This window comes from Dendrobates tinctorius, unplaced genomic scaffold, assembly GCF_039654945.1.
Source record: "Dendrobates tinctorius isolate UK_male_01 unplaced genomic scaffold, ASM3965494v1 ptg000070l, whole genome shotgun sequence".
Taxonomy (NCBI): Eukaryota; Metazoa; Chordata; class Amphibia; order Anura; family Dendrobatidae; genus Dendrobates; species Dendrobates tinctorius.
The window spans coordinates 41,287,300-41,311,407 of record NW_027361738.1 but is presented as its reverse complement, the minus strand read 5'-3'; the positions used below and the strand labels follow the sequence as shown (position 1 = coordinate 41,311,407).

Here is a 24,108-nt window from a genome sequence, read left to right as displayed (position 1 = left end):
CTGCAAAATTGCTGAAAGAACTGATATACTATACTACAGATTAAAAAAAAAATAGAAAATGCTTTGAAGGTGTTGTAAAATTGTCATGATTCAGACCCGGTTTTTCCTGTCTCTCCTTTTCCCGGTCTGGTCATTCAGGTGATAACTTTTCTCTGCCTCTTTCTGGTGTCAGGTCGGCTATTTTTCTGCACTGCTTCCTGCACGCAGTGAGAGTTATATTTCCTGCCTACGGCGTGTGTAGCTGACTCCGGAGAACTCCTGGTTTGTCCTGCTGCGTTTAGCTGACTTTGTGTCTGTGTTCTCTGTCCCTGCCCGTCTCATCTCTGTGTGTTCTTGTGTGTTTGGATTCCCCGGTACTCGACTCGGCTTTGTCTCTGACCTGATTCTGTCTCTTCCATCTGATACCTGTGCTACTGACCTATTTGCACTCCTCTGACTCTGCGTTTGTCATTCCCCTTTGTACTTCGCTGCTCTCTGGTATCGACCCGGCTTGCTGACTATTCTGCTGCCACCTGGTGGTAGCCTCGCTGCAGTTCTGTATTTCTGCTCTGTGCAGGACTTTTGTTCATTCTCTACTCTGCTGCTATTTAGTTTGCACTACTCTGCAACTACTGTACCTGCAGTGCTGCAGCGTGACAAAAAATGCTTTTTTGCATTCTGCCTGCAGGAAAAAAGCGTGGACAAGCCTAAGTGCACACGTACCGGAACTCTCGCGGAAATTACCGCGAGAATTCCGGAATTCCAGTCCGCAGGAAAATCGCATTTTAAATTCCCGCGATTTTCCCGCGGAAAAACTAGCATTTTGCAAGCGTATTTAGCTTGCAAAATGCTAGCGTTTTCCAAGCGATCTGTAGCATCGCTTGGAGAACTGATTGACAGGTTGGTCACACTCGTCAAACATAGTGTTAAACATAGTGTCAAACATAGTGCATAGGCGGCCTCAGTAGTAAAAAGTTGGTCACACTTGTCAAACACTATGTTTGACGAGTGTGACCAACCTGTCAATCAGTTCTCCAAGCGATGCTACAGATCGCTTGGAAAACGCTAGCATTCTGCAAGCTAATTACGCTTGCAAAATGCTAGTTTTTCCGCGGGAAAATCGCGGGAATCTAAAATGCGATTTTCCCGCGGACTGGAATTCCGGAATTCTCGCGGTAATTTCCGCGAGAGTTCCGGTACGTGTGCACTTAGCCTTACTATCCAAATTTACAAGCTTTGTTTTATTGTATAATAAAAAATGAACAATTTTATCTTTCTCAACACCACTAAAATACGGTAAGCGGTTTCTCAAAATTGAGTACAAAAAGCACAATTTTAATTTTCTAATTTGCTCTGGTTTTATGTTTTTGATGTTTAGCACCTTTTTTTTTTGTTTTTCCATCAAACTGACCTTTTTTTATTTGTGCCTTTTGGGTTGCAACTGGTGCTTGAGTTCAGGGTTTCCAAATGTTTTCACCTGATTTAATAATTTGACTTTTTGAAAAGTGTCAAAACTTGTCACAAATGTTATCCAAACCCCCTTGAAATTGTTACAGAAAATACAGTATTTCTCCCAGAAAATTAATGCAATTACTCACGTTTTGTTATACACGTTTTATTTCTTTTGTGTGTATTGGAACAAAAGGAAAAAAAACAAATCTGAGAAAAAAAGGCACATTGAACAAAACCCCAACTAGACATTGGACAGAACCTCAAAAATGGTTCTGACAATATTGATGGCCCCTTTCCAAAATTGTGAGTAAATAACTTTGTTTCAAGCATGTGATGCTATTTCAAACTCACCCATGTGGCAAGTAACAGGTGTGGGCAATATGATCACACCTGATACCTGATATATAGTGGAGAGGTGGACTCAATCTTTGCATCTTGTGTTTGTGTGTGCCACACTAAGCATGGAGGTCAGAAAGAGAAGAGAACTGTCTGAGCTCTTGCAACATTGAGATTGTTGATATTGTTCAACAATTTTGGTTCTCAAGTCCTTCTCCAGAGATCTTGATGTTTCTTTGTTCATGGTGCGCAATATAATCAAGTACTTTATAACCCATGTCACTGTAGCAAAGAGAAAAATTGATGAAAGGTTGCAACACAGGATAGTCCAAATTCAAATGGTGGATAAGCAACCCCAATCAAGTTCCAAAGAAATTCAAGGTGTCCTGCAGGCTCAGGGTGCATCAATGTCAGCACAAGCTGACAACATTTGAAAGAAATTAAATGCAATGGCAGAATACCCAGGATGACCTTACTTTTGACACAGAGACATACAAAAATTAGACTGACAAAAGCTAGACTGCAGTTTGCCAAAATGTGCTTAAGCCATGTTGATAAGCCACGTATGTAAGCCAAATCCTGCTGGGAAAGCATCTTGTGGATAGATGAGACCTAGATAGAGCTTTTTGGTAAAGCACATCGTTCTACAAGAAAAGACCACCATACCTACAGTCAAATATGGTGGAGGTTCAAAGATGTCTTGGCCGGGTTGTTTTGCTTCCTTTGGCACGGGGTGCCTTGACTATGTGCAAGGCATCATGAAATCTGAAGATTACCAGCGGATTTTGAGCTGCACTGTAGTGCCGAGTGTTAGAAAGCTGAGTTTGCGTCCTAGGTCGTGGGTCTTCCAGCAGGACAATGACCTCAAACATACTTCAAGAAGCACCCTGAAATGGATAGAAACAAAGCGCTGGAGAGGTCTGAAGTGGCAGTAGTGAGTCCGGATCGAAATCCCGTTGACCACCACCAGTGGAGAGATCTTAAAATTGCTTTTGGAGAAGGTGCTCTCAGATATGAGACCTGGAGCAGTTTGCAGAAGACGAATGGTCCAAAATTCCAGTTGAGTGGTGTAAGAAGCTTGTTAATGGTTATAGGAAGCGATTGATCGCAGTTTTAAATTCCAAAGTGTGTGCGAGGGTGCCAACAATTTTTTGGGATCCACTTTTGGAGTTTGTGTGAACTGATGCCCAATTTGCTTTTTTTTTTTTTTTGTGTTGTTCCAATACACGTAAAGGAAATTAAATGTGAATGACAAAACGTGTTTAATCAATTAAAATAATTTTCTGGGAGGAATATGCTATTTTCTGGACCAATTTCAATGGTGTGTATGTGTGTATATATATATATATATATATATATATATATATATATATATATATATATATATATATATATATATATATATATATATATATATATTCATTCCAAGCTGTGTATTGACTGTTAAACTCTCTTCTGTCGCTTGTTCAATTATTTCCCATCATTGTGTTAGTTCGGATTGATAAGAATTCTGAAGAACGCACGAATGTAGATCCGCTGGTTAAAAAGGCAGCGACAACTCTCTAACGTCGTGTCTCTTTGTGGAGAGTAATCCTACGTGGCAGGACGATGGCATCAATGTGACGCGAGTCCTTTTGACCTGACAGCTGAACATGCAGACTAATATTGCCCCGTCCTCGGAGCGATCATTTAATCGCCAGCTAAAGCAACAGAGACAGGTGATGAACATGTCTGTTTGCTCTCAGTTCTTGCCTTAGAATAACCAGCACCTGCCCTTTATTTTCATATTCCCATTCAAGGCTTGCATTTATCTTCTCTGGATGACGGAAAATGTCTAACAGTCCAAATGGCTCGCTGAGCAAACCTTACCCTAATGTTACTAAGAGACCTCCTCTTTATTTTTTTTTTTTTTTTTTGTAGGAAGGGAACAATGGCCGAGATATTTATTCTTCAGTGCGCTATGAATTCCGAGCTTTTTCCCAGGCTTTCTATATGGCCGGAGGTATCATGTATAAAGTGCTGTTTACTTACCTTACAATGGGTCAAGATGTTTCAGCTTTGTAGTATCCCTTTGCTTTATCACCATGGAAACACATGGCGTTAATGGAGAGAAATTGGTATTTTTCATGATTTGAAGTTTTGTTACACTTGGATTCGGCTCTGTGATGCTATTTTAAAAGCTTTTTTTTTTTTTTTTTTTTTGGTGTGTGCACTTTTTCATTCGCACTTTTTTGGTTCACGCTTATCCGCAGACTATAGTGCCAGAACTTGGGTAATGCATGATGGTCTTTACTGTGCACCGTTTTAGAGCCGATCTGCACCCAAAGCTTAAGGCTGTGTGCACACGATGCAGATTTGCAGCGGATCCTACCGCGCAGAAACGTTGCATATCCGCATTGTGATGTACAGTAGCCTTAAAATCAATGAAAAAAAAACCCGCTGTGCAGACGCTGCAGATTTTTCCGCACGGTTTTCCTGCGGTACTAAATCCGCAGCATGTCACTTGTTTTGTGCGGTTTTCCACCTCCCCTGTCTCCAAATCCGCAGGTGGGAGTCCGCAGTGGAAAACCGCACAAAAACCGCAAGAAAACCGCAGGAAAAATGGAAGAAATCCGCAGGAAAAATGCAGGTCATTTGACCTGCGGATTTCTTCCGTTCTGCACGTAAAAATCCGCAGGTCTAAAAAACTCCGTCTGCACTCAGCCTAAAACGTAAAAGGAACCTGTCACAGTAGTTCATGCTGCAGGAATCTGAGCATTGACTTTTCTATAGGATAATCGTTTGCTCAGTGGGGTCTGATGTCTGGACCCGCTCCACTGATCAACACAACGAAGGAGCCATGTTCCTTTTTATTGGTTGCACAGTTGGTTGTCCATACAGGCACCTGTACCTGCTACCATGTCCTGATGGCGTAAGGGGCAACATGGACGCACCACTCTACCTATGCGAACATTGAACGTGTTGTGGTCAAAGTGACTTGTCATCACAGGAGGACTGTTCAAACCAAGCATAGGCGCTCGTTTCATCATGGCGAGGCCAATCCTTTAACTACACCTTCCCACCTGCTTGGTTTCCACCTACCTATGCGCTTTTCTGGCTCTATGAAGCCAGAGCTGTTAATCAAAGATGAAGGATGTGGAGATTGAGGGAAAACAAGCAGGTGGGACGTGTATGTAAAGGATTGGCCCCACCGTAATGCACCGAGCGCCAGTCCGTGGTTTGAACAGTCGCTCTATGTTGATAGAATACCTTTTTAAGTGGATCGGGGTATCGTCACAATCTCTAAAGGTTCAACCACTGGGAATCCCACCAATCATGAGATCAGGGCTATGAAGTGCCCTGTATGAATGGAGCAGAGATCGATCATGTGCGCCACCGAAAAATCCTTCTCTATGGGACTGCCGGAAAAAGCAGAGTGCAGCGCTCCTCTGTTTCCAACAGTCCTATAGAGAATGAGTGGATAGCAGATTACTTTAAAGCTTGGCACAAACCATTCAAGTCTGTTGATGTCAGAGGGGTATATGGTGTGGGTCTCTTCACAATACTAGAATAAAATGACATTACTGTTGCTGGCTATATGCTTACAATCTAAGCTTCTTCTGCAAAGCATGTGATCTCAAACTTGGTTTTGAACATGACATTGAATTTCTTTGAATTGTTGGTTTCCTTGATGTCTTACTCCTACTGGCATTTTCCATCAATGGGTGCCTTCCAGGATACTTGTAAGGTATCGGGCATACATCCTATTCTGACTAGGACAGGTGTGTGACACCTGTCCGTCCTGGCCAGCATCATTCAGCTCCGCGTCCTCCTAGCACAGGAGTGAGCCTTCTCTGTAATCCAGCCCCACTGCGAGGTGGTAGAATAGTAGACTTGCAGCATAATGCCAGAGACGTTACCCCTTGTGAGTGTACCGCCATCTTTGTTTCTATTTATTTTGTATTTTGCCTTATTTATATTCATTCTAGCATACTGTGCGTTTTACACTAATATCTTCTGACACACATTCGAGTCCCTCTTGTAGGGTTGCCTTTCTTTTTGCTGTGTGATGCAGGCGATGTTTAGCAGTGTTGTGTGATCATCCCGGCATGTGTACTTACATACCACATACATCTTGAAGCCGCAGTAAGTAAAATCAATTGCAGGCAGGTGTCTATAATAGGGTTGTTAACCTCATCAAGGATTTCCGCTGACTTCAAAACTTCCCGTCTGAAGGTCGAGCGCTTCAATATGTAACTGAAGAGCGTGCTAACAGTCTAATTTATGGAAGCCTGTCCGGGTTTAATTTGCTCTTACTCTTTTGCTTCTGATGCCACTCAGACCTGCGTCCACGTGATGGCCACCTTTTGTCTGCACACCTCTGTACGGCTGAGACGGAAGGCTTTATTCTATTCCTCACTCAGTTCTGCTTCTACCATATTCCTGTTTGGAGATGAGCGATGTCACACACACAGGCTTTGTTAAGGATTTGTTATGACACCAAATTCAACGAGTTTCCAGTCTTTTACGTATGGTTTTCTGCAGGCGTCTTTTATGATGGGCAGAGGTGGGCACCTTCGGGGCTAGTCTTTCCAAAATTTGTCTCGTCTTTGGTTGTAAGAATAGGATCCATGTCTTTTCCATATGTATCCAAGATTCTACAAATGATTAGGCTTGTAACGTTTGATGCATTCTTATAGAAAATCTGTCACCAGGTTTTCGCTGCCTAATCCAAGAGCAGCATAATGTAGGGGCATAGACCCTGATTCCAGCAATGTATCACTTACTGGGCTGTTTGTTGTTGTTTTGATAACATCACTGTTTTATCAGCAAATTATCACTGGATGACTCTTAAGGGCCTGTCACACTAAGCGATATCGCTAGCAATATCGCTATAACTTGTGACGTTATAGCGATATTGCTAGCGATATCGCTGTGTGTGATACTTACCTACAACCGGCTCCCCCACTGGTTATCGCTGATCACGAGAGAACAGGCTGGACTGTTTCTCGTCGTCAGCTTCCTGCGGCGCTTCCTGCTGTGACGACGAGCGACGCGTGGAGCCAGGCGGGAGGACGCAGGATCACCTGGTGTGACAGGTAAGTAGCGACCCCCGTCCCCAGCGATGTCGCTAATGAGATCTGCCTGTGTGGCAGCTCACTAGCGACCACTTAGCGATGTACCAAGCGATCCTGACCGCGTCATATCGCTGGTCGGGATCGCTGGTACATCGCTAAGTGTGACAGTACCTTTAAACATGCCACCATGGAGTTCTCCATATTCATGAGGTCTGCATAACTCCGCCCCATCACTGATTGACCACTTTCTGCCTATGCAGCGTCCACAGAAACTGGCCAATCAGTGGTGTGGGCGGGGTTATACAGAGCTCAGCATTCAGAGATCTGCTAAATCCGTTGCTAATAAAACAGTTTTAATGAGAATATTAGCAAACTGCAGTGTGAGTAATAAATTGCTGTAATTGGGGTCTCTGCCCCATCAAGCTGCTCTCAGATGGGGTAGCTAAAATCTGGTGACTGATTCCCTTTTAAGGGTACGTTCCCACTGAGCGGAAATGGCAAAACAGGTGACTTATCCTCCACCTCATTTCATCAACAATTTCCACTGGGGGGTGGGAGGTGGTTAAATATCTGATGGGGAAACAATTCTTACTTTGAGGGGGTGCAGATACGTTTATTTTCATATATTTATTTTTTTATTTTAGTCTTTTATATAGTGCCATTAATTCCACAGCGCTTTTACAGACATCATCATCCCTGTCCCCATTGGGGCTCACAATCTAGATTCCCTATCAGTATGTCTTTGGAATAGAAGTAAAACATGGTATTCACTTATGTAATTTCATAATAGAAAAAAAAAATCATTACAGACCCACCAGCAAGTTACTATTCACAGATCTCATCTAAGGAAAAATACAGAAATTCCTACAATTAATTAGAAAAATAACAACCAGACTAACAAACATACTGATGCGGCAGTGATACAGTAACGCCTAGCTTTTAGGCTATGTGCACACGTAGATTTTGATCCTGCGGATTTTTCGGCGCAGATTTGTAAAAATCCGCAGGTAAAATCTCAGGTCATAAGACCTGCGGATTAGCCTGCAGTTTAGCCCTGCGGTTTCACACCTCTACAGTGGAGAAGGAGTGAAACCGCAGCGGAATCTGCACAAAAAATTGACATGCTGCGGATTTGAACCTGCAGCAAATCCGCGCGGAAAAATCTGCAGCATGTGCACAGCGGTTTTCAGTTTACCATTGAAAACAATGGTACTGTACAATGCACCTAAATCTGCTGCGGACCCGCAGAGCCTGAAACGCTGCAGATCTGTCGCAGAATCCGCACCGTGTGCACATAGACTAAAAGGGATAAGGGCCATTCACATATTTTAAAGTTACCACCTATCCATGAGTGATCATTTTCTGATCAGTAGGGGTCCGGCTGCGGAGTGTAACCCCACATGGATTGTGACAGCTGAGCCAGACCATTCATCTCAACGACATATTGCACATTCTACATAAAAAAGGAAAATTTGCAGAGGACTTGCAGTGTTGTTTCTGTCCACATGAGGGCCCTGCGGTCTTCAGGGCCTGATGCACCAGTCCATTTGCTTATAGCGGCGTTTTTCAGGCATTACCTCACCGTACCTGCGCCGTGCCTGATTTCTGGCCCGATGCCACTGCTTGGTTGGCACTTTGCCAGTGTCGTCCATTCGCTTGATTGGAATCACAGATACAATTTGCTAATCTACTTTCTCGGGTACGAGAATCAGAAGTACAATCCATCTTTTTAAAAATGGCTTTGCACAATGATGACGTTATCGGGAGAACTTCATTTTTTTCCCATGTTTGAGAATATTGGTCAGTAAAGTCTGGTATCTTATTTTCATATTCGTCACCTAAAGGTGTGAAGACTGCGAAAGTGAAGACGTTGTATCGGATGCACGAGTTTGCTTTTATAGAACGCCAAGTTTATTATTATCCATGGGACTTCCAAGTAACAGTATCTACATGTGACCCGAGAGCAGGAAGGTCACGTGTTCATTGACTTTGGGACCCCGGCTCGGGAATGATCATCATTTATATTGTTCATTCCTTCCATTATCTGTATTCACGTTTGCTCATATATTTCAGTCTTATTGACAAGCCCCTATGGCTGATCCTGTGTGTGATCTTTCTCCTTCGTCTCATTGGGGGACACAGAGACTGTGGGTGTGTGCTTCTGCCGTCTGGAGGCCGACACTAAGTATACAAAAAAAGAGTTAGCTCCTCCTCCGCCGCATACACCCTCGCCCCCAGACCGGGCGTAACTCAGTTTTTTGCTTAGTGTCTGATGGAGGCACACGCAGTCTGGAGCTCCAGACTAGATTTTTTTTTTTTTTTCTCCCTTTTCTATGAAGATAAGACAGGGGCGACGGATCCTATAGAGAGGGTCCGATCTCCCCAAATCATCAACGGGCGACCAAGTGTGAGTAACCCTCCACGTGTCCTCTCCCGCACCGAGGGACACATCTGGGACTTTTTCCCAGACAACCATTTTTCTTTTTTATTTTGTAAAGAGGGGCAACGCATCCTGATAAGAGGATTCGGTTTCCCCATAACTTCAACAGGCGAGCACGTGTGAGCAGAACCCAGGGGTCAGCCTCCACGTTGTTCCTCTCCTACAACACAATTTATAGAGGCCCCTTCCACCCCTAGGTAGTGAGTCCAGGGGTTGAGTTGGAGGCGCAGGTGAGCCAAGGAATCTAGTCACTTGACGTGGCCGAGTACAGGGGGAAGAAGCCGGTACCAGAAGCCTCCCCCTCCCTGCCGGGGATGGAGCCCACGGCGGAGGGCCCTGCTCACCTTTAATATTAGGGAGATCCGTCTCTCTCGCTCGCCCGTCGCCTCTCTCCCGGAGCGCACCGCAAGTTTGCCCCCGGTGAGTAATGGTAGAGGCCGAGGCCGTTTGCCCAGAGTGGCGCTGCACCCGGACGCCGCACGCCGTGTGTACCGGAGTGCGGCCGGAAGCCCGCCGGCGGCCGCGGCCCTCGCTGCAGGAGGAGGCCCGTGAGTATCGCGCGAGGCCCCGCCCGCCGACTTCCGGTGGTAGCCGGAAGTCCCGCCCACTGACGTCTGGCAGGTCAGGGGGTGGAGAGCGGCGGGCGCACAAGTCCCGGAGCGGAGGCTTCCGCCCTACCACCTCGCGTCCACGCATCCGGAGTTTCCCGGGGTACTTCAAACAGGAGTGGGACGCTGCCGGTGGGTGAGTGCAACTCCGTTTGGAGAACCGCACTGGTTGTCAGGGAAGGGGTTACCCTCCTCCTCCTTCTACCCTGCCTTCAGCTTGTGCAAATATGTCTGCCAAAGGGAAAGCTCACTCTTTCCTATACGCGGTTTGCGTGTCTTGTGGGGTCAGGCTGCCAAAGGCACAGGCGGGTAAATTTTGTGAAGCCTGCGAGTCGGAGCGCGCCCAGGAGCCCCCCACTGTTTCAGAACCCAGGGGTCAGGACCCCCCGGAATGGGCGGTGTCTTTATCGCATTCTATGCTGTCCCTTACAAGGGCAATTGAATCCCTTCGAGGCCCGGGCAGGGACAAGGATGGTGGTCTGCCAGCGGAAGATAGCTCGTCCTCGTCTCAGGACCCTCCAAACGTTAGAGGCCGCTCCAGTACCAGGCAAGCTCATATCAAAAGGGCTCGTTCCCCGTCGGCCGGGCCCTCCGGGGCTTCGGCGGCGGGTATTAGGGCATCTCGTTCCCCGTCGCTGAGCTCAGGGAGCAATCAGGATGAGGGCGAGGAGGAGGAGGCCTGGAATCTAGAAAGCCTGGGGTACCAGGACTCGGTGGACAGTCTCATTGAGGCAGTCAACCAGACATTAGAGATCGAGGACGATGTGCCCACAGCCTCAGGTCACAAGGTCTCTTTCAAGAAATCCAGGCGACCACATAGAAGGTTTGCCACGCATCCGGAGTTTGAGGAGCTAGTCCAGAAACATAGAGAACACCCGGATAAGCGTTTTGCAATGCAAAAAGCGCTGCAAGCAAAGTATCCGTTTCCTCCTGAGCTCCATAAGGGATGGGTAGAGTCGCCAGTAGTGGACCCACCGGTATCACGTTTAGCATCAAGATCGCTATTGTCGATACCCAGTGTTTCTTCTATAAAGGACCCAACTGATCGCCTCATGGACGGGCTTGCCCGCTCGGTATATGAGGCAGCAGGGTCGGCTCTGGCCCCCTCCTTTGCGGCAACTTGGGTGGCTAAAGCCATGGTTTCATGGGGGGACGCTCTGTATAAGGCCCTCCAAGACAGGGATCTGCCCGCGGAGGTCTTGGAGGTGGCAAATCAGATATCAGGAGCGAGTGATTATCTTGTCAGCGCCTCACTGGACGCGGCCGAGTGTTCGGCTGTGGCGGCAGCAAATGCGATCGCCATTAGGCGTGCATTATGGCTGAGGTTGTGGAAAGCGGATTCTATCTCTAAGAAATCCTTAACCTCATTGCCTTTTCAGGGCAATCGGCTGTTCGGTGAGAAGCTTGATAGGCTTATCTCAGAGGCCACAGGGGGGAGAAGTAGTTTCCTCCCGCAGCAGAGAAGTTGCCCGGCATTCAGGCAAACGCAGAGGCGTTTTCGGCCCTTTCGTAGCCCCTGGGGGGGACTTCGGCCAGGGCATACTCCTCCGCAAACGATGGCCAGAGTAGGGAAAAGCAAACCTCTTACAGGGCCAATCCGCTGGGTAGAGGCCGAGGCCGTTTGCCCAGAGCGAGGGGGGCCAGATCCCAAAAGCCTCCAGCTAAATGACTGGAGGCGCTCCGTACCTACGGACGACAGAGTGGGCGGACGCCTACTAGGGTTCAGGCACGTTTGGGTCGCAGTGGCACGCGACACTTGGGTGGCAGAACTAATATCGTCCGGGTACAAGATAGAGTTTGTCGGACGCCCGCCACAGCGATTCTTCCGTTCCCGACTTTCCAAGACAGATTCGCAGGCGGAAAGTTTGTTACAGGCTATAATGACGCTACAGCGCAAAGGGGTCATCGCCCCAGTGCCGCAGGGCGAAGAGTCGCAGGGGTTTTACTCCAACCTGTTTTCGGTCCCCAAAAAAGACGGGACTGTGAGGCCAGTACTGGATCTAAAGATCCTGAACAGATTCATCAGGGTCAGGCGATTCCGGATGGAGTCCCTCTGCTCGGTCATTGCAGCCATGGATCCAGGGGAATTCCTGGCCTCGATCGATGTGCAGGATGCATATCTACATATTCCGATATTTCCCCCACACCAGAGGTTCCTGCGATTTGCGATCGGAGGACGACATTTCCAATTTGTGGCTCTGCCCTTCGGTTTAGCCACTGCCCCCAGAGTCTTTACAAAGATAATGGCGGTGGTTATGGCCATCCTGCATGCACGGGGCATAACGGTGTTACCTTACCTGGACGACCTTTTGGTAAAGGGGCCGTCGTTTCAGGAGTGCCAGGACAATGTCAGTATCACTCTGGATACCCTGGCCCGTCTAGGCTGGTTGATCAATCGGAGCAAGTCGTCCTTGGTTCCAGCCCAAAGAATCGTGTTCCTAGGCATGATTTTCGACACCTCCCGGGGGCTGGTGATCCTCCCTCAGGACAAGGCGCGAAAAATCAAGCAAGGGGTACGGAACCTTCTACAGCCGGGCACCAGATCCATCCGGTACGGCATGAGTGTGTTGGGCAGAATGGTGGCGGCGATGGAGGCAATCCCGTTTGCCCAGTTCCATCTCCGTCCGCTTCAGCATGCGCTCTTGTCAGCATGGGACCGGAGGCTGCTGTCTCTCAGTCATCGGTGCAAGTTGTCTCCGCTGGTCCGACGTTCACTCCGGTGGTGGACTCGCGACTCGTCTCTGGTCCAGGGGAAACCTTTTCCCCCGGAGCAGTGGTTGGTGGTGACGACCGATGCAAGCCTGCATGGTTGGGGAGCAGTTTTCCAGAGTCACACAGCACAGGGGCGGTGGTCCATTCAGGAGATAATTCTCCCGATCAACATTCTGGAGATACGGGCAATACGATTGGCCCTGCAACATTTTCAGTGTTTCCTGAGACACCGGCCGGTGCGCATTCAGTCGGACAATGCTACAGCAGTAGCATATGTCAACCATCAAGGGGGCACGCGCAGCCAGGCAGCCATGCGCGAGGTCGGGCTGGTACTGCGTTGGGCAGAGAAGAACCGCGTGGTAATTTCAGCGGTGCACATTCCGGGAGTCGAAAACTGGGCGGCAGATTTTCTCAGCCGACGGGGTCGCGGCAGGGGAATGGTCCCTGCACCCCGAGATCTTTCAGCAGATCTGCCAACGGTGGGGTACACCAGACGTGGACCTTATGGCATCCAGAGAGAATGCCAAAGTACAAAGGTTTGTCGCTCGATCCCTCGATCCGCAGGCAATCGCAGCAGACGCTCTGGTGCTCCCGTGGAGCCAGTTTCGTCTCCCGTACTTGTTCCCCCCGCTGCCGCTGCTTCCAAGAGTTATCAGGAAAATAAGAAGAGAGAAGGTTCCAGCAATTCTGCTGGCCCCAGACTGGCCCCGGCGGGCCTGGTATGCAGATCTGGTTCAACTAGTGGTGGACGTACCCTGGCGTCTCCCAGATCGGCCGGACTTACTGTCCCAGGGGCCGATCTGCCATCCGAACTTAGGGGCCCTGTGTTTGACGGCGTGGCCATTGAATCTTGGCTGTTAACACAGGCAGGATTCAGGCGCGATGTGGCGGCCACGATGGTGAGTGCCCGAAAGCCTTCCTCGGCGAGAGTATATCATCGAACTTGGGAAGTTTTTTTCCGTTGGTGTAGGGATCGTGAAGTGGCTCCTCTGGCTTTTTCGATCCCCAACGTACTGGCTTTTCTACAGGCAGGGCTGGACGCGGGATTGGCTCCGAGTTCGCTCAGAACGCAAATCTCGGCCCTGTCGGTGCTTTTCCAACGAAAAGTCGCTTCCGTCTGGCAGGTTAGGACGTTTATGCAGGGGGTCGCACATTTAGTACCCCCCTATAAGGCGCCGACGGAATCATGGGACCTGAACTTGGTGCTCAGGGCCCTTCAGGAGGCTCCTTTCGAACCATTGCAAGAGGTCTCCTTACCTTACCTGTCCAGAAAGGTCGTTTTTCTAGTAGCTATAACGTCTATTAGGCGGATTTCGGAATTGGCGGCCTTATCTTGTAAACCGCCGTTCCTGACCTTTTATAAAGATAAGGTAGTTTTAAGGCCAGCTCCTCCCTTCTTGCCGAAGGTTGTGTCTGCATTCCATATCAACGAAGACATTGTCTTACCCTCGTTTTGCCCGGCACCGGTGCACAGGGTAGAAAAGGCTTTGCACACCCTGGATCTGGTAAGAGCTCTTAGGAGGTATGTGACAAGGACAGCGCCATTCCGCCAGACAGACTCTCTATTCGTGGTTCCAGAAGGGCGGCGGAAGGGGCTCGCTGCGTCCAGAGCGACTTTGGCCAGATGGGTTCGCCTGATGGTCCAAGAATCTTATCAAATCAGTGGCACGCCGGTTCCGGCAGGGATCAAGGCTCACTCGGCACGAGCAGTGGGTGCCTCATGGGCACTGCGACACCAGGCTTCAGCGGAGCAGGTGTGCAAAGCAGCTACCTGGTCCAGTTTGCATACGTTTGTCAAACATTATAACGTACATACCCAGGCATCCTCGGATGCAAGCCTGGGAAGAAAGATTCTCCAGGCAGCAGTTGCGCACCTCTAATCAGGGGCGCAAATTAGCATGGATTGGGTGAGCTAAGTTCCCGCCCAGAGGACTGCTTTAGAACGTCCCACAGTCTCTGTGTCCCCCAATGAGACGAAGGAGAAACATGGATTTTTGTGAGTACTCACCGTAAAATCCTTTTCTCCGAGACGCTCATTGGGGGACACAGCACCCACCCTATCAGCCAGTTGGCATTTACTTATTTTGAGTTATACAAATCCTTGTACAAGGTTTAGGGTGGCCCCCTTTTTCAGACATATAGTTTCTTGCCTGAGTTTAAGGCGCGTTCTCCTACTGCTTATGCACTAAACTGAGTTACGCCCGGTCTGGGGGCGAGGGTGTATGCGGCGGAGGAGGAGCTAACTCTTTTTTTGTATACTTAGTGTCGGCCTACAGACGGCAGAAGCACACACCCACAGTCTCTGTGTCCCCCAATGAGCGTCTCGGAGAAAAGGATTTTACGGTGAGTACTCACAAAAATCCATGTTTTTACTGAATCTTATGGATGTTCAGCTGCTAATGCAATAACAAAAAATGACTCCTTTCTTGTAGTAGTCTGAGGTGCCAGAGCTGAGAAATCGTGCTTTGAAGCCAAATGCAAATTAGCTTCAAAGTGCATTGGGGGGTGTCAGTGCACTCAAAGTTCGCCAGCACTCCCCCAATGCACTTCCAGGCTTATTTGTCTTTAACTTCAAAACTTGATTTCTCAACCTTGGCACATATGTCTTGTAGGAATCTGGAGTCCTTTTTAGTTTTGCTCTAGGACCTATACCATTGGTTTCAGTAGTAAATGTTACTGACAAGTTCCCCTTTAAGCCTAATAGCTACGCCTATTACTCAGTGTCAATTTTGTTTTTTTCCCCAAAGGGCATCAAAGCTCGGATACTGGAGACAGTCGTCATGCTCATTCTTCTGGCCCTCCTTATTTTTGGCATTGTATGGGTGGCATCTGCCCTGATTGATAATAGCTCTGCAAGCATGGAGTCATTATATGGTAAGTTTCTTCCCAGTGTATATATGAAGCAGGACCTGTTGGATCTTCTAACACATTCTCTTCTTTTCTTAGAACTCTGTGTTGTGCCGTTCCTCTGTCAATCCTCCTGGAAGCGTACGAATATGTTGACAGCTGTTAAGTCACTTTTTCAAATGGGCGCACATTACTGGCGGAGGAGTTGCAATGCCATGTTGTTAATTCTATCTTTTTGGGTTTCCGGGAAGAATGATGGAGAAACGTTACCATGCTCAGTTCTCTAGAATTGTTCTTTAGGGATGCAGTTAGTTTCTAAACAACCATGTCAGGAAAGCTGACATCCCCTTTATTGCGGCTTCATACAGTAGATGCCTTTCACTCAGCCGGCATCCCTGACATTCAAGTTTGGTCCCCACTAAAGCCGTATGTGATTTTAACAGAAGATGGAGAGTGAAGTGGCTTTTTTGGGGGGAGTGAATGGTTGGATCAGGCAGCACAAGAGGACGAATTGCTACTAATAATAAAGTGATGGCATATCCTGACACCTTCTAGATCAGGGGTGTGCAATTAATGTTGCCAAGGGGACACGAGAGACCATGACTGATGTGGCGGGACAAACCAATAGGCCAATCCTGCTCCATATAAATATTAAAGTACAAAAGTTATCTAAATAATTTAATTTCTTAATATTGATCAGAATTAAATATTGATTAGCTGCTAATGCTAGTACGTGTTACACTAAACCTTATTATACGGTAATTTGTATTCTTATCAGTAGTAGTTAATCAAAACCATATAATTTACTGCTGTTTGTAAAAAAAGCAATAACTCCTACTGCTCCTGCTATTCAGACCTTGTAGCTTGATCAACCGCTCCCCATATACAGTATGATGTCCCCAGAGCTCCCCAAAGAGCGTGATGCTACTACAATCCTCCCACACACGCAGCAGGATGCCCCGAAAATCCTCCCCCACACGCAGCAGGATGCCCCGAAAATCCTCCCACACACGCAGCAGGATGCCCCTAAAATCCTCCCACACACACAGTAGGATGCCCCGACAATCCTCCCACACACGCAGCAGGATGCCCCGACAATCCTCCCACACACGCAGCAGGATGCCCCGACAATCCTCCCACACACGCAGCAGGATGCCCCGACAATCCTCCCACACATGCAGTAGGATGCCCCGACAATCCTCCCACAAACACAGTACCAGGCCCCTAGAATCCTCCCACACACGCAGCAGGATGCCCCGACAATCCTCCCACACACGCAGCAGGATGCCCCGACAATCCTCCCACACACGCAGCAGGATGCCCCGACAATCCTCCCACACACGCAGCAGTTTGCCCCGAAAATCCTCCCACACACGCAGCAGGATGCCCCTAAAATCCTCCCACACACGCAGTAGGATGCCCCGACAATCCTCCCACACACGCAGCAGGATGCCCCGACAATCCTCCCACACATGCAGTAGGATGCTCCGACAATCCTCCCACAAACACAGTACCAGGCCCCTAGAATCCTCTCACACACGCAGTAGGATGCCCTGACAATCCTCCCACGCACGCAGTAGGATGCTCCGACAATCCTCCCACAAACACAGTACCAGGCCCCTAGAATCCTCCCACACACGCAGCAGGATGCCCCGACAATCCTCCCACACGCAGCAGGATGCCCCGACAATCCTCCCACACACGCAGTAGGATGCCCCGACAATCCTCCCACACACGCAGTAGGATGCCCCGACAATCCTCCCACACACGCAGTAGGATGCCCCGACAATCCTCCCACACACGCAGTAGGATGCCCCGACAATCCTCCCACACACGCAGTAGGATGCCCCGACAATCCTCCCACACACGCAGTAGGATGCCCCGACAATCCTCCCACACACGCAGTAGGATGCCCCAACAATCCTCCCACACACGCAGTAGGATGCCCCGACAGTCCTCCCACAAACACAGTACCAGGCCCCTAGAATCCTCCCACACGCAGTAGGTTGCCCCTACAATCCTCCCACACGCAGTAGGATGCCCCGACAGTCCTCCCACACACGCAGTAGGATGCCCCGACAGTCCTCCCACACACGCAGTAGGATGCCCCGACAGTCCTCCCACACACGCAGTAGGATGCCCCGACAGTCCTCCCACACACGCAGTAGGATGCCCCGACAGTCCTCCCACACACGCAGTAGGATGCCCCGACAGTCCTCCCACACACGCAGTAGGATGCCCCGACAGTCCTCCCACAAACACAGTACCAGGCCCCTAGAATCCTCCCACACGCAGTAGGATGCCCCTACAATCCTCCCACACACGCAGTAGGATGCCCCGACAGTCCTCCCACACACGCAGTAGGATGCCCCGACAGTCCTCCCACACACGCAGTAGGATGCCCCGACAGTCCTCCCACACACGCAGTAGGATGCCCCGACAGTCCTCCCACACACGCAGTAGGATGTCCCGACAGTCCTCCCACACACGCAGTAGGATGCCCCAACAGTCCTCCCACAAACACAGTACCAGGCCCCTAGAATCCTCCCACACACGCAGTAGGATGCCCCGACAGTCCTCCCACACACGCAGTAGGATGCCCCGACAGTCCTCCCACACACGCAGTAGGATGCCCCGACAGTCCTCCCACACACGCAGTAGGATGCCCCGACAGTCCTCCCACACACGCAGTAGGATGCCCCGACAGTCCTCCCACACACGCAGTAGGATGCCCCGACAGTCCTCCCACACACGCAGTAGGATGCCCCGACAGTCCTCCCACACACGCAGTAGGATGCCCCGACAGTCCTCCCACACACGCAGTAGGATGCCCCGACAGTCCTCCCACACACGCAGTAGGATGCCCCGACAGTCCTCCCACAAACGCAGTACCAGGCCCCTAGAATCCTCCCACACGCAGTAGGTTGCCCCTACAATCCTCCCACACACGCAGTGGGATGCCCCTACAATCCTACCACACATGCAGTGGGATGCCCCTACAATCCTACCACACACGCAGCGGGATGCCCCTACAATCCTCCCACACACTCAGCGGGATGCCCCTACAATCCTCCCACACACGCAGTAGGATGCCCCGACAGTCCTCCCACAAACACAGTACCAGGCCCCTAGAATCCTCCCACACGCAGTAGGTTGCCCCTACAATCCTCCCACACCCTCAGTGGGATGCCCCTACAATCCTACCACACATGCAGTGGGATGCCCCTACAATCCTCCCACACACGCAGCGGGATGCCCCTACAATCCTCCCACACACTCAGCGGGATGCCCCTACAATCCTCCCACACACGCAGTAGGATGCCCCGACAGTCCTCCCACAAACACAGTACCAGGCCCCTAGAATCCTCCCACACGCAGTAGGTTGCCCCTACAATCCTCCCACACCCTCAGTGGGATGCCCCTACAATCCTACCACACATGCAGTAGGATGCCCCTTCAATCCTCCCACACACGCAGTAGGATGCCCCTTCAATCCTCCCACACACGCAGTAGGATGCCCCTTCAATCCTCCCACACACGCAGTAGGATGCCCCTTCAATCCTCCCACACACGCAGTAGGATGCCCCTTCAATCCTCCCACACACGCAGTAGGATGCCCCTTCAATCCTCCCACACACGCAGTAGGATGCCCCTTCAATCCTCCCACACACGCAGTAGGATGCCCCTTCAATCCTCCCACACACGCAGTAGGATGCCCCTTCAATCCTCCCACACACGCAGTAGGATGCCCCTTCAATCCTCCCACACACGCAGTAGGATGCCCCGACAATCCTCCCACACACGCAGTAGGATGCCCCGACAATCCTCCCACACACGCAGTAGGATGCCCCGACAGTCCTCCCACACACGCAGTAGGATGCCCCGACAGTCCTCCCACAAATACAGTACCAGGCCCCTAGAATCCTCCCACACGCAGTAGGTTGCCCCTACAATCCTCCCACACACGCAGTGGGATGCTTCTACAATCCTCCCACACACGCAGTAGGATGCCCCTTCAATCCTCCCACACGCGCAGTAGGATGCCCCTTCAATCCTCCCACACGCGCAGTAGGATGCCCCTTCAATCCTCCCACACGCGCAGTAGGATGCCCCTTCAATCCTCCCACACGCGCAGTAGGATGCCCCTTCAATCCTCCCACACACGCAGTAGGATGCCCCTTCAATCCTCCCACACACGCAGTAGGATGCCCCTTCAATCCTCCCACACACGCAGTAGGATGCCCCTTCAATCCTCCCACACACGCAGTAGGAAGCCCCACAACCCTCCCACACGCATTATGATGATACCCACAATTCTTTTAGAGATAATGTAATGCCACAACACAGTAGGATTGCCCCACATTTCCCCTCATCCTCCAGAAGTGTATGACCTAAAAACAAAAAATGTTGCTTGGCCCTGTTTTCCCCGGCTTGCTATTCCAGTCTTTCCTGTGTGCAGACTGAAGCTCTGTGCATCAGGCGTGATTTGGTGCAATCGTTGCACCTGCTGCGCGTAGTCGGTCGCATAGGAGTGAATACCGGTGAAATTGAGGTGGTGTGATGGGTGGACAGCTGTGTGGTGTTACCTGCAGCTAAGGGGACGGTGAAGGGGCTGGATGTGGCCCAAATGCTGCATTTTTCTCAGGTCAGTCGGTTATTTGCTAGCACTTTGAGGTGGCAGATGGTATAATGCCATAAGCCTCCTCCCCAGTGTTTGATTTCACTGCACAGTCTAGATTCTGAGGGATTTAGGCTATGTGCCTACGTTGCATTTGTTTAGCGTTTCCGCTGTGTTTTTTGTGGCCGCGGGAACGCTAAAAAAAAGCTTTAAAAAACGTACCCCCATGCAATCCTATGGGATTCCGCAGTTGCTGTGCCAATGCTGCGGTATCGCATAGCGGTAAAATCCGCAGCATTTTCATTATTTCTGTGGAATCGTGGTGATTCCACCGCCATAGGATTGCATTGAAACACTCACTTTACGCGTGTGGCTATGTCCACCATGCGTAAAGTGAGCGTCTCATGTGCGGATGGTACCCAGGGTCTGGAGGAGAGGAGACTGTCCTCCATGCCCTGGGTACCATATTCCTGTAAAAAAAAAAAATAGAATTAAAATAAAAAATAGAGAGATGCTCACCTTCTGGCGGCCCCCGGAGTCCTCCGGGTCCTCATTGGCGCTGGCGGCAACTCCCGCTCCCAGGGATGCATTGCGCGAATGACCTCTGATGACGTAGCGGTCTCCGCTACGTCATCAGAGGTCATTCGCGCAATGCATCCCTGGGAACGGAATGTACCGGAGGCGTCGCGGAGGAGATCGGGGGCCGTCAGAAGGTGAGAATAACCATATTTTTAATTTTTTTAAAATTATTTTTAACATTCTATCATTTACTATTGATGCTGCATAGACCAACCTGTCAATCACTTTTCCAAGCGATGCTACAAATCGCTTGGAAAAGCGCTAGCATTCTGCAAGCTAAAAATTCCACATGCGTTTTACCCGCGGCGGGGAGTTGCGGAAATGCTGCCGACATTTCCGCAGCATTTTTGCGACGTGGGCACTTAGCCTTACAGTCAATCATGTCGGAGTGATTTATTTCCTATTACCTGTATATCTGGAATATATTCTGAACCAGATACAGATCTGCTGTTCTCAGTACCAGATTGGCAGGGGAACTATCCATTCTTCTACCAGTTTAGACTAGGCGGGTACTAATGTCCTGATGATCGATAATTATTGAAAAGTAAGTTCCAACTCCATTTACTAGAACTATTATTTTTAATCCATTTAGATCTCTGGGAATTTTATCTCCCCTACTTATATTCCTGTATCTCACTCATGGGATGCCTCCTCTTGCTCTGTAAGTAATGCTCTTGATTTTTTAAATATTTCTAAATAACATCTGCAATTTTTAACAAGTGTGTTTCTTGGAAGATATGTGTAACTTTCTTAAAACCTGATGATTTCTGATGTTATCAATATAAATGTAATATTTGTCTTACTTTCTAACTATTGCTCGGTTATTTCGCTTCACAGTGTGTACGCCCGTTGGCCTTTCTCGAATGTTTGCAGTAATGGGTCAACTTTTGGTGAGACCGACAGTAAGTGTTGTGAATTTACAAGTGTTATTTGTTTCATTCTTGTAAATGGATTAATAGCTTATTACGTAGGACACCTGTCTTTTAATACCTATTAAAGGGAATCTGTCAGCAGGTTTTCGCTATGTAATCCGAGCGTAACATAATGTAGGGTCACAGACCCGGATTCCAGCGCTGTGTCACTTACTGAGCTGCTTGTTTTAGTTTTGATAAAATCCGTTTTCTCTGCTGCAGATATAAAAGTGGTCAGAATTCTGAACTCTGTATAACCCCGTCCACACCACTGATTGGTAGCTTTCTGCCTATGCATGTCATTAGTGGGGGGCAGTGATGGACTACATGGCAGCATGCCAAGTAGTCCTCTAGTGATAATCTCCTGCTGATAAAAGTGATTTTATTGAAGTACAATAAGCAGCCCAGTAAGTGACACATCACGGGAATCAGGGTCTCTGTCCCGAGATCATGCTACTCTCAGATTAAATTGCAAAAACCTGCTGACAGGTTTCCATTAACCCATTACTTACTGATTACACTTTTGTAGAATATTTCCTAATCTCTTTTGGAGCCTGTAATGGAAACTTGGTCATGTGGCCCCTCGCCTCTCATGTTCATCTAAATTGTTACAAACTGCTGAATAACCTTCGCTTTACAGGAGGGAAAATGAAGCATTGTATGGCAAGTATTCAAGAGGAACTTTTTATAACTTTCTGCTCTGGCAGATACTCCAGCACAGGGACTATTTTTATTAACTTGTTGTAAATGCGGTACTCACCCAGGCTTTATCGGCGCCCTGCGAATGCCCAGGGGTGACACACAACTCAGCAAGTCATTACGTTTGGCTCTGAAAATCTCACGTCTGGCTGTGTCTTACATCACCGCTGCCTTCCTGGGAATGGGCAATGCACCGATAAAGGTGGGGAGCGCACACCCGGCATTCTACGCATTTAAGGTTTGAGTCATGTCTCCTTACTTGTTTAGTTCGGTGTAACATTTAGGGACCTTAGCCCAAGCTTATCTGGATGATTCAACCTTTTCTGTGGTTTTTACAGTAGGTGTCTGGTATTTTCATCAGATAATCTTTCATTCGATCACCTAGACACAAGATTGCAGCTGAGGACAATCCAGTAACTAAATCAAAAGCATTTTGGGAAGGCTCCTATAAAATATCCTCCAGCTGCTCCAGTATGGTGTTTCACCTGTTCATATTGGATAAACTGACTTGTGGTTGGGCGATACAACAAAGTCTTTTCGTCTCTTCTTAACCTTCTCGGTTTAGTGCTAAGGAACCGCTGGGAGACGACCCGCAAACTACGCCCGCACCATTCCTCAAAGAGTTTACTTTCCATTCCTTGCAAGAATATCCTTAAAAAGTAAATAAATGAATATAGAAAGGACTAGTTAGCGAATATTTTAGTTGCTTGATGACAAGCAAAGAGGTTTTACTGGAAATAAGAAATAAAGGGAGAGGGAATGGTGGGAGGTGATGGGTTTAAGGCAGGGCTGTAGAGTTGGAGCCCATTTTGGTGGTGTTGGAGTCATGGAAATTGAGGAGTCGGAGGTTTGGCTGACCGACTCCATAGCCCTGGTTTATGGTGCTCTTGGCAGTGACCGGTCTGTTATTTCTATTGATACGTGTTCCGTTCTAACCATTTCTTGTTCTTGATGATTACAAGCTCTGGCATTTAGACTACTTTATACATATCTTTATTTAAATTATTTTTTTGCTGTAATTAAATCCTTTTTAATTTGGGGTATTTTTTAAACTATGGGTGCCGTACTCCTTTTGAGTTAATTACTGTCATGAAGGCTAAAACACTGAGAATGACACGTTCAATTAATTGACAAAAGTAAAAATTTTTTTTTTTTGCTTTGTTTTCCTAAGCTGCCCAAAAAAGTTTTTGCTTGTCATTTTTCAACACTCTTAAGTCAAGTAGGAGCGCACCGTTCTCCTAATTCACTCCTCACTCTGAGGCTTCCCTTGTTCTGGTGGACAGACACCGAATTCCTCCGACATTCCTCCTGAGCTCTTTATACCTCTCTTGCCTCAATCCCAAGCCCTTAGTCCCATGAACCTGTGACCCCAGTCCACAACTTTACTTTTATTTGTCACAGTCATTCCTTTCCTGGCATTCAACTGTTGAAGACTTTCTAACTTATTTTCCTGACTCTCCAGACATGTTTCTTGACTTTTGCTTTTTTTTACTTTCTCCTTTATACCCATGCATTGAAAAGCGTTTTTATGTGTGTACGTTTCTATGCCATGTGGATATAATATATATATATATAATTATTTTTTTTATTGTAATATTAGGCTATGTTCACACTGGGCATTTTTTGCTGCGCTTTTTTTTTCTGCGGCAGAACCTGATCTCTTGGCAGGAAAGAAGCTGCAACAAAAATGCAGGTTTTGCTGTGTTTTTGGTGCTTTTTTGCTGCTCATTTTGTCATTCTACATTTCTCTTGTGCATGCTGATAAAGTTTGGCGCAAAAATGAAAAATAAAAATCTGATTCTATTTAATCAGGTTTTGACACAAAAAACCACTGCAAAACCTAATGCTTCAATTTTTTTCAATGTGGATT

At 48.4% G+C, this 24,108-nt stretch overlaps 1 protein-coding gene across 3 annotated transcripts in view; it reads left to right on the top strand.

Moving 5' to 3' along the window:
- Positions 1–24,108, top strand: part of LMBR1 (limb development membrane protein 1) — a 161,065-nt gene that overhangs the window by 86,200 nt on the left and 50,757 nt on the right. For all 3 annotated transcript variants that reach the window (XM_073581597.1, XM_073581598.1, XM_073581599.1), the window contains exons 6-8: positions 15,332–15,458; positions 21,221–21,289; positions 21,466–21,530. In XM_073581597.1, coding sequence (XP_073437698.1) covers positions 15,332–15,458; positions 21,221–21,289; positions 21,466–21,530 — 261 coding nt within the window. The remainder of the gene's footprint in view (positions 1–15,331; positions 15,459–21,220; positions 21,290–21,465; positions 21,531–24,108) is intronic.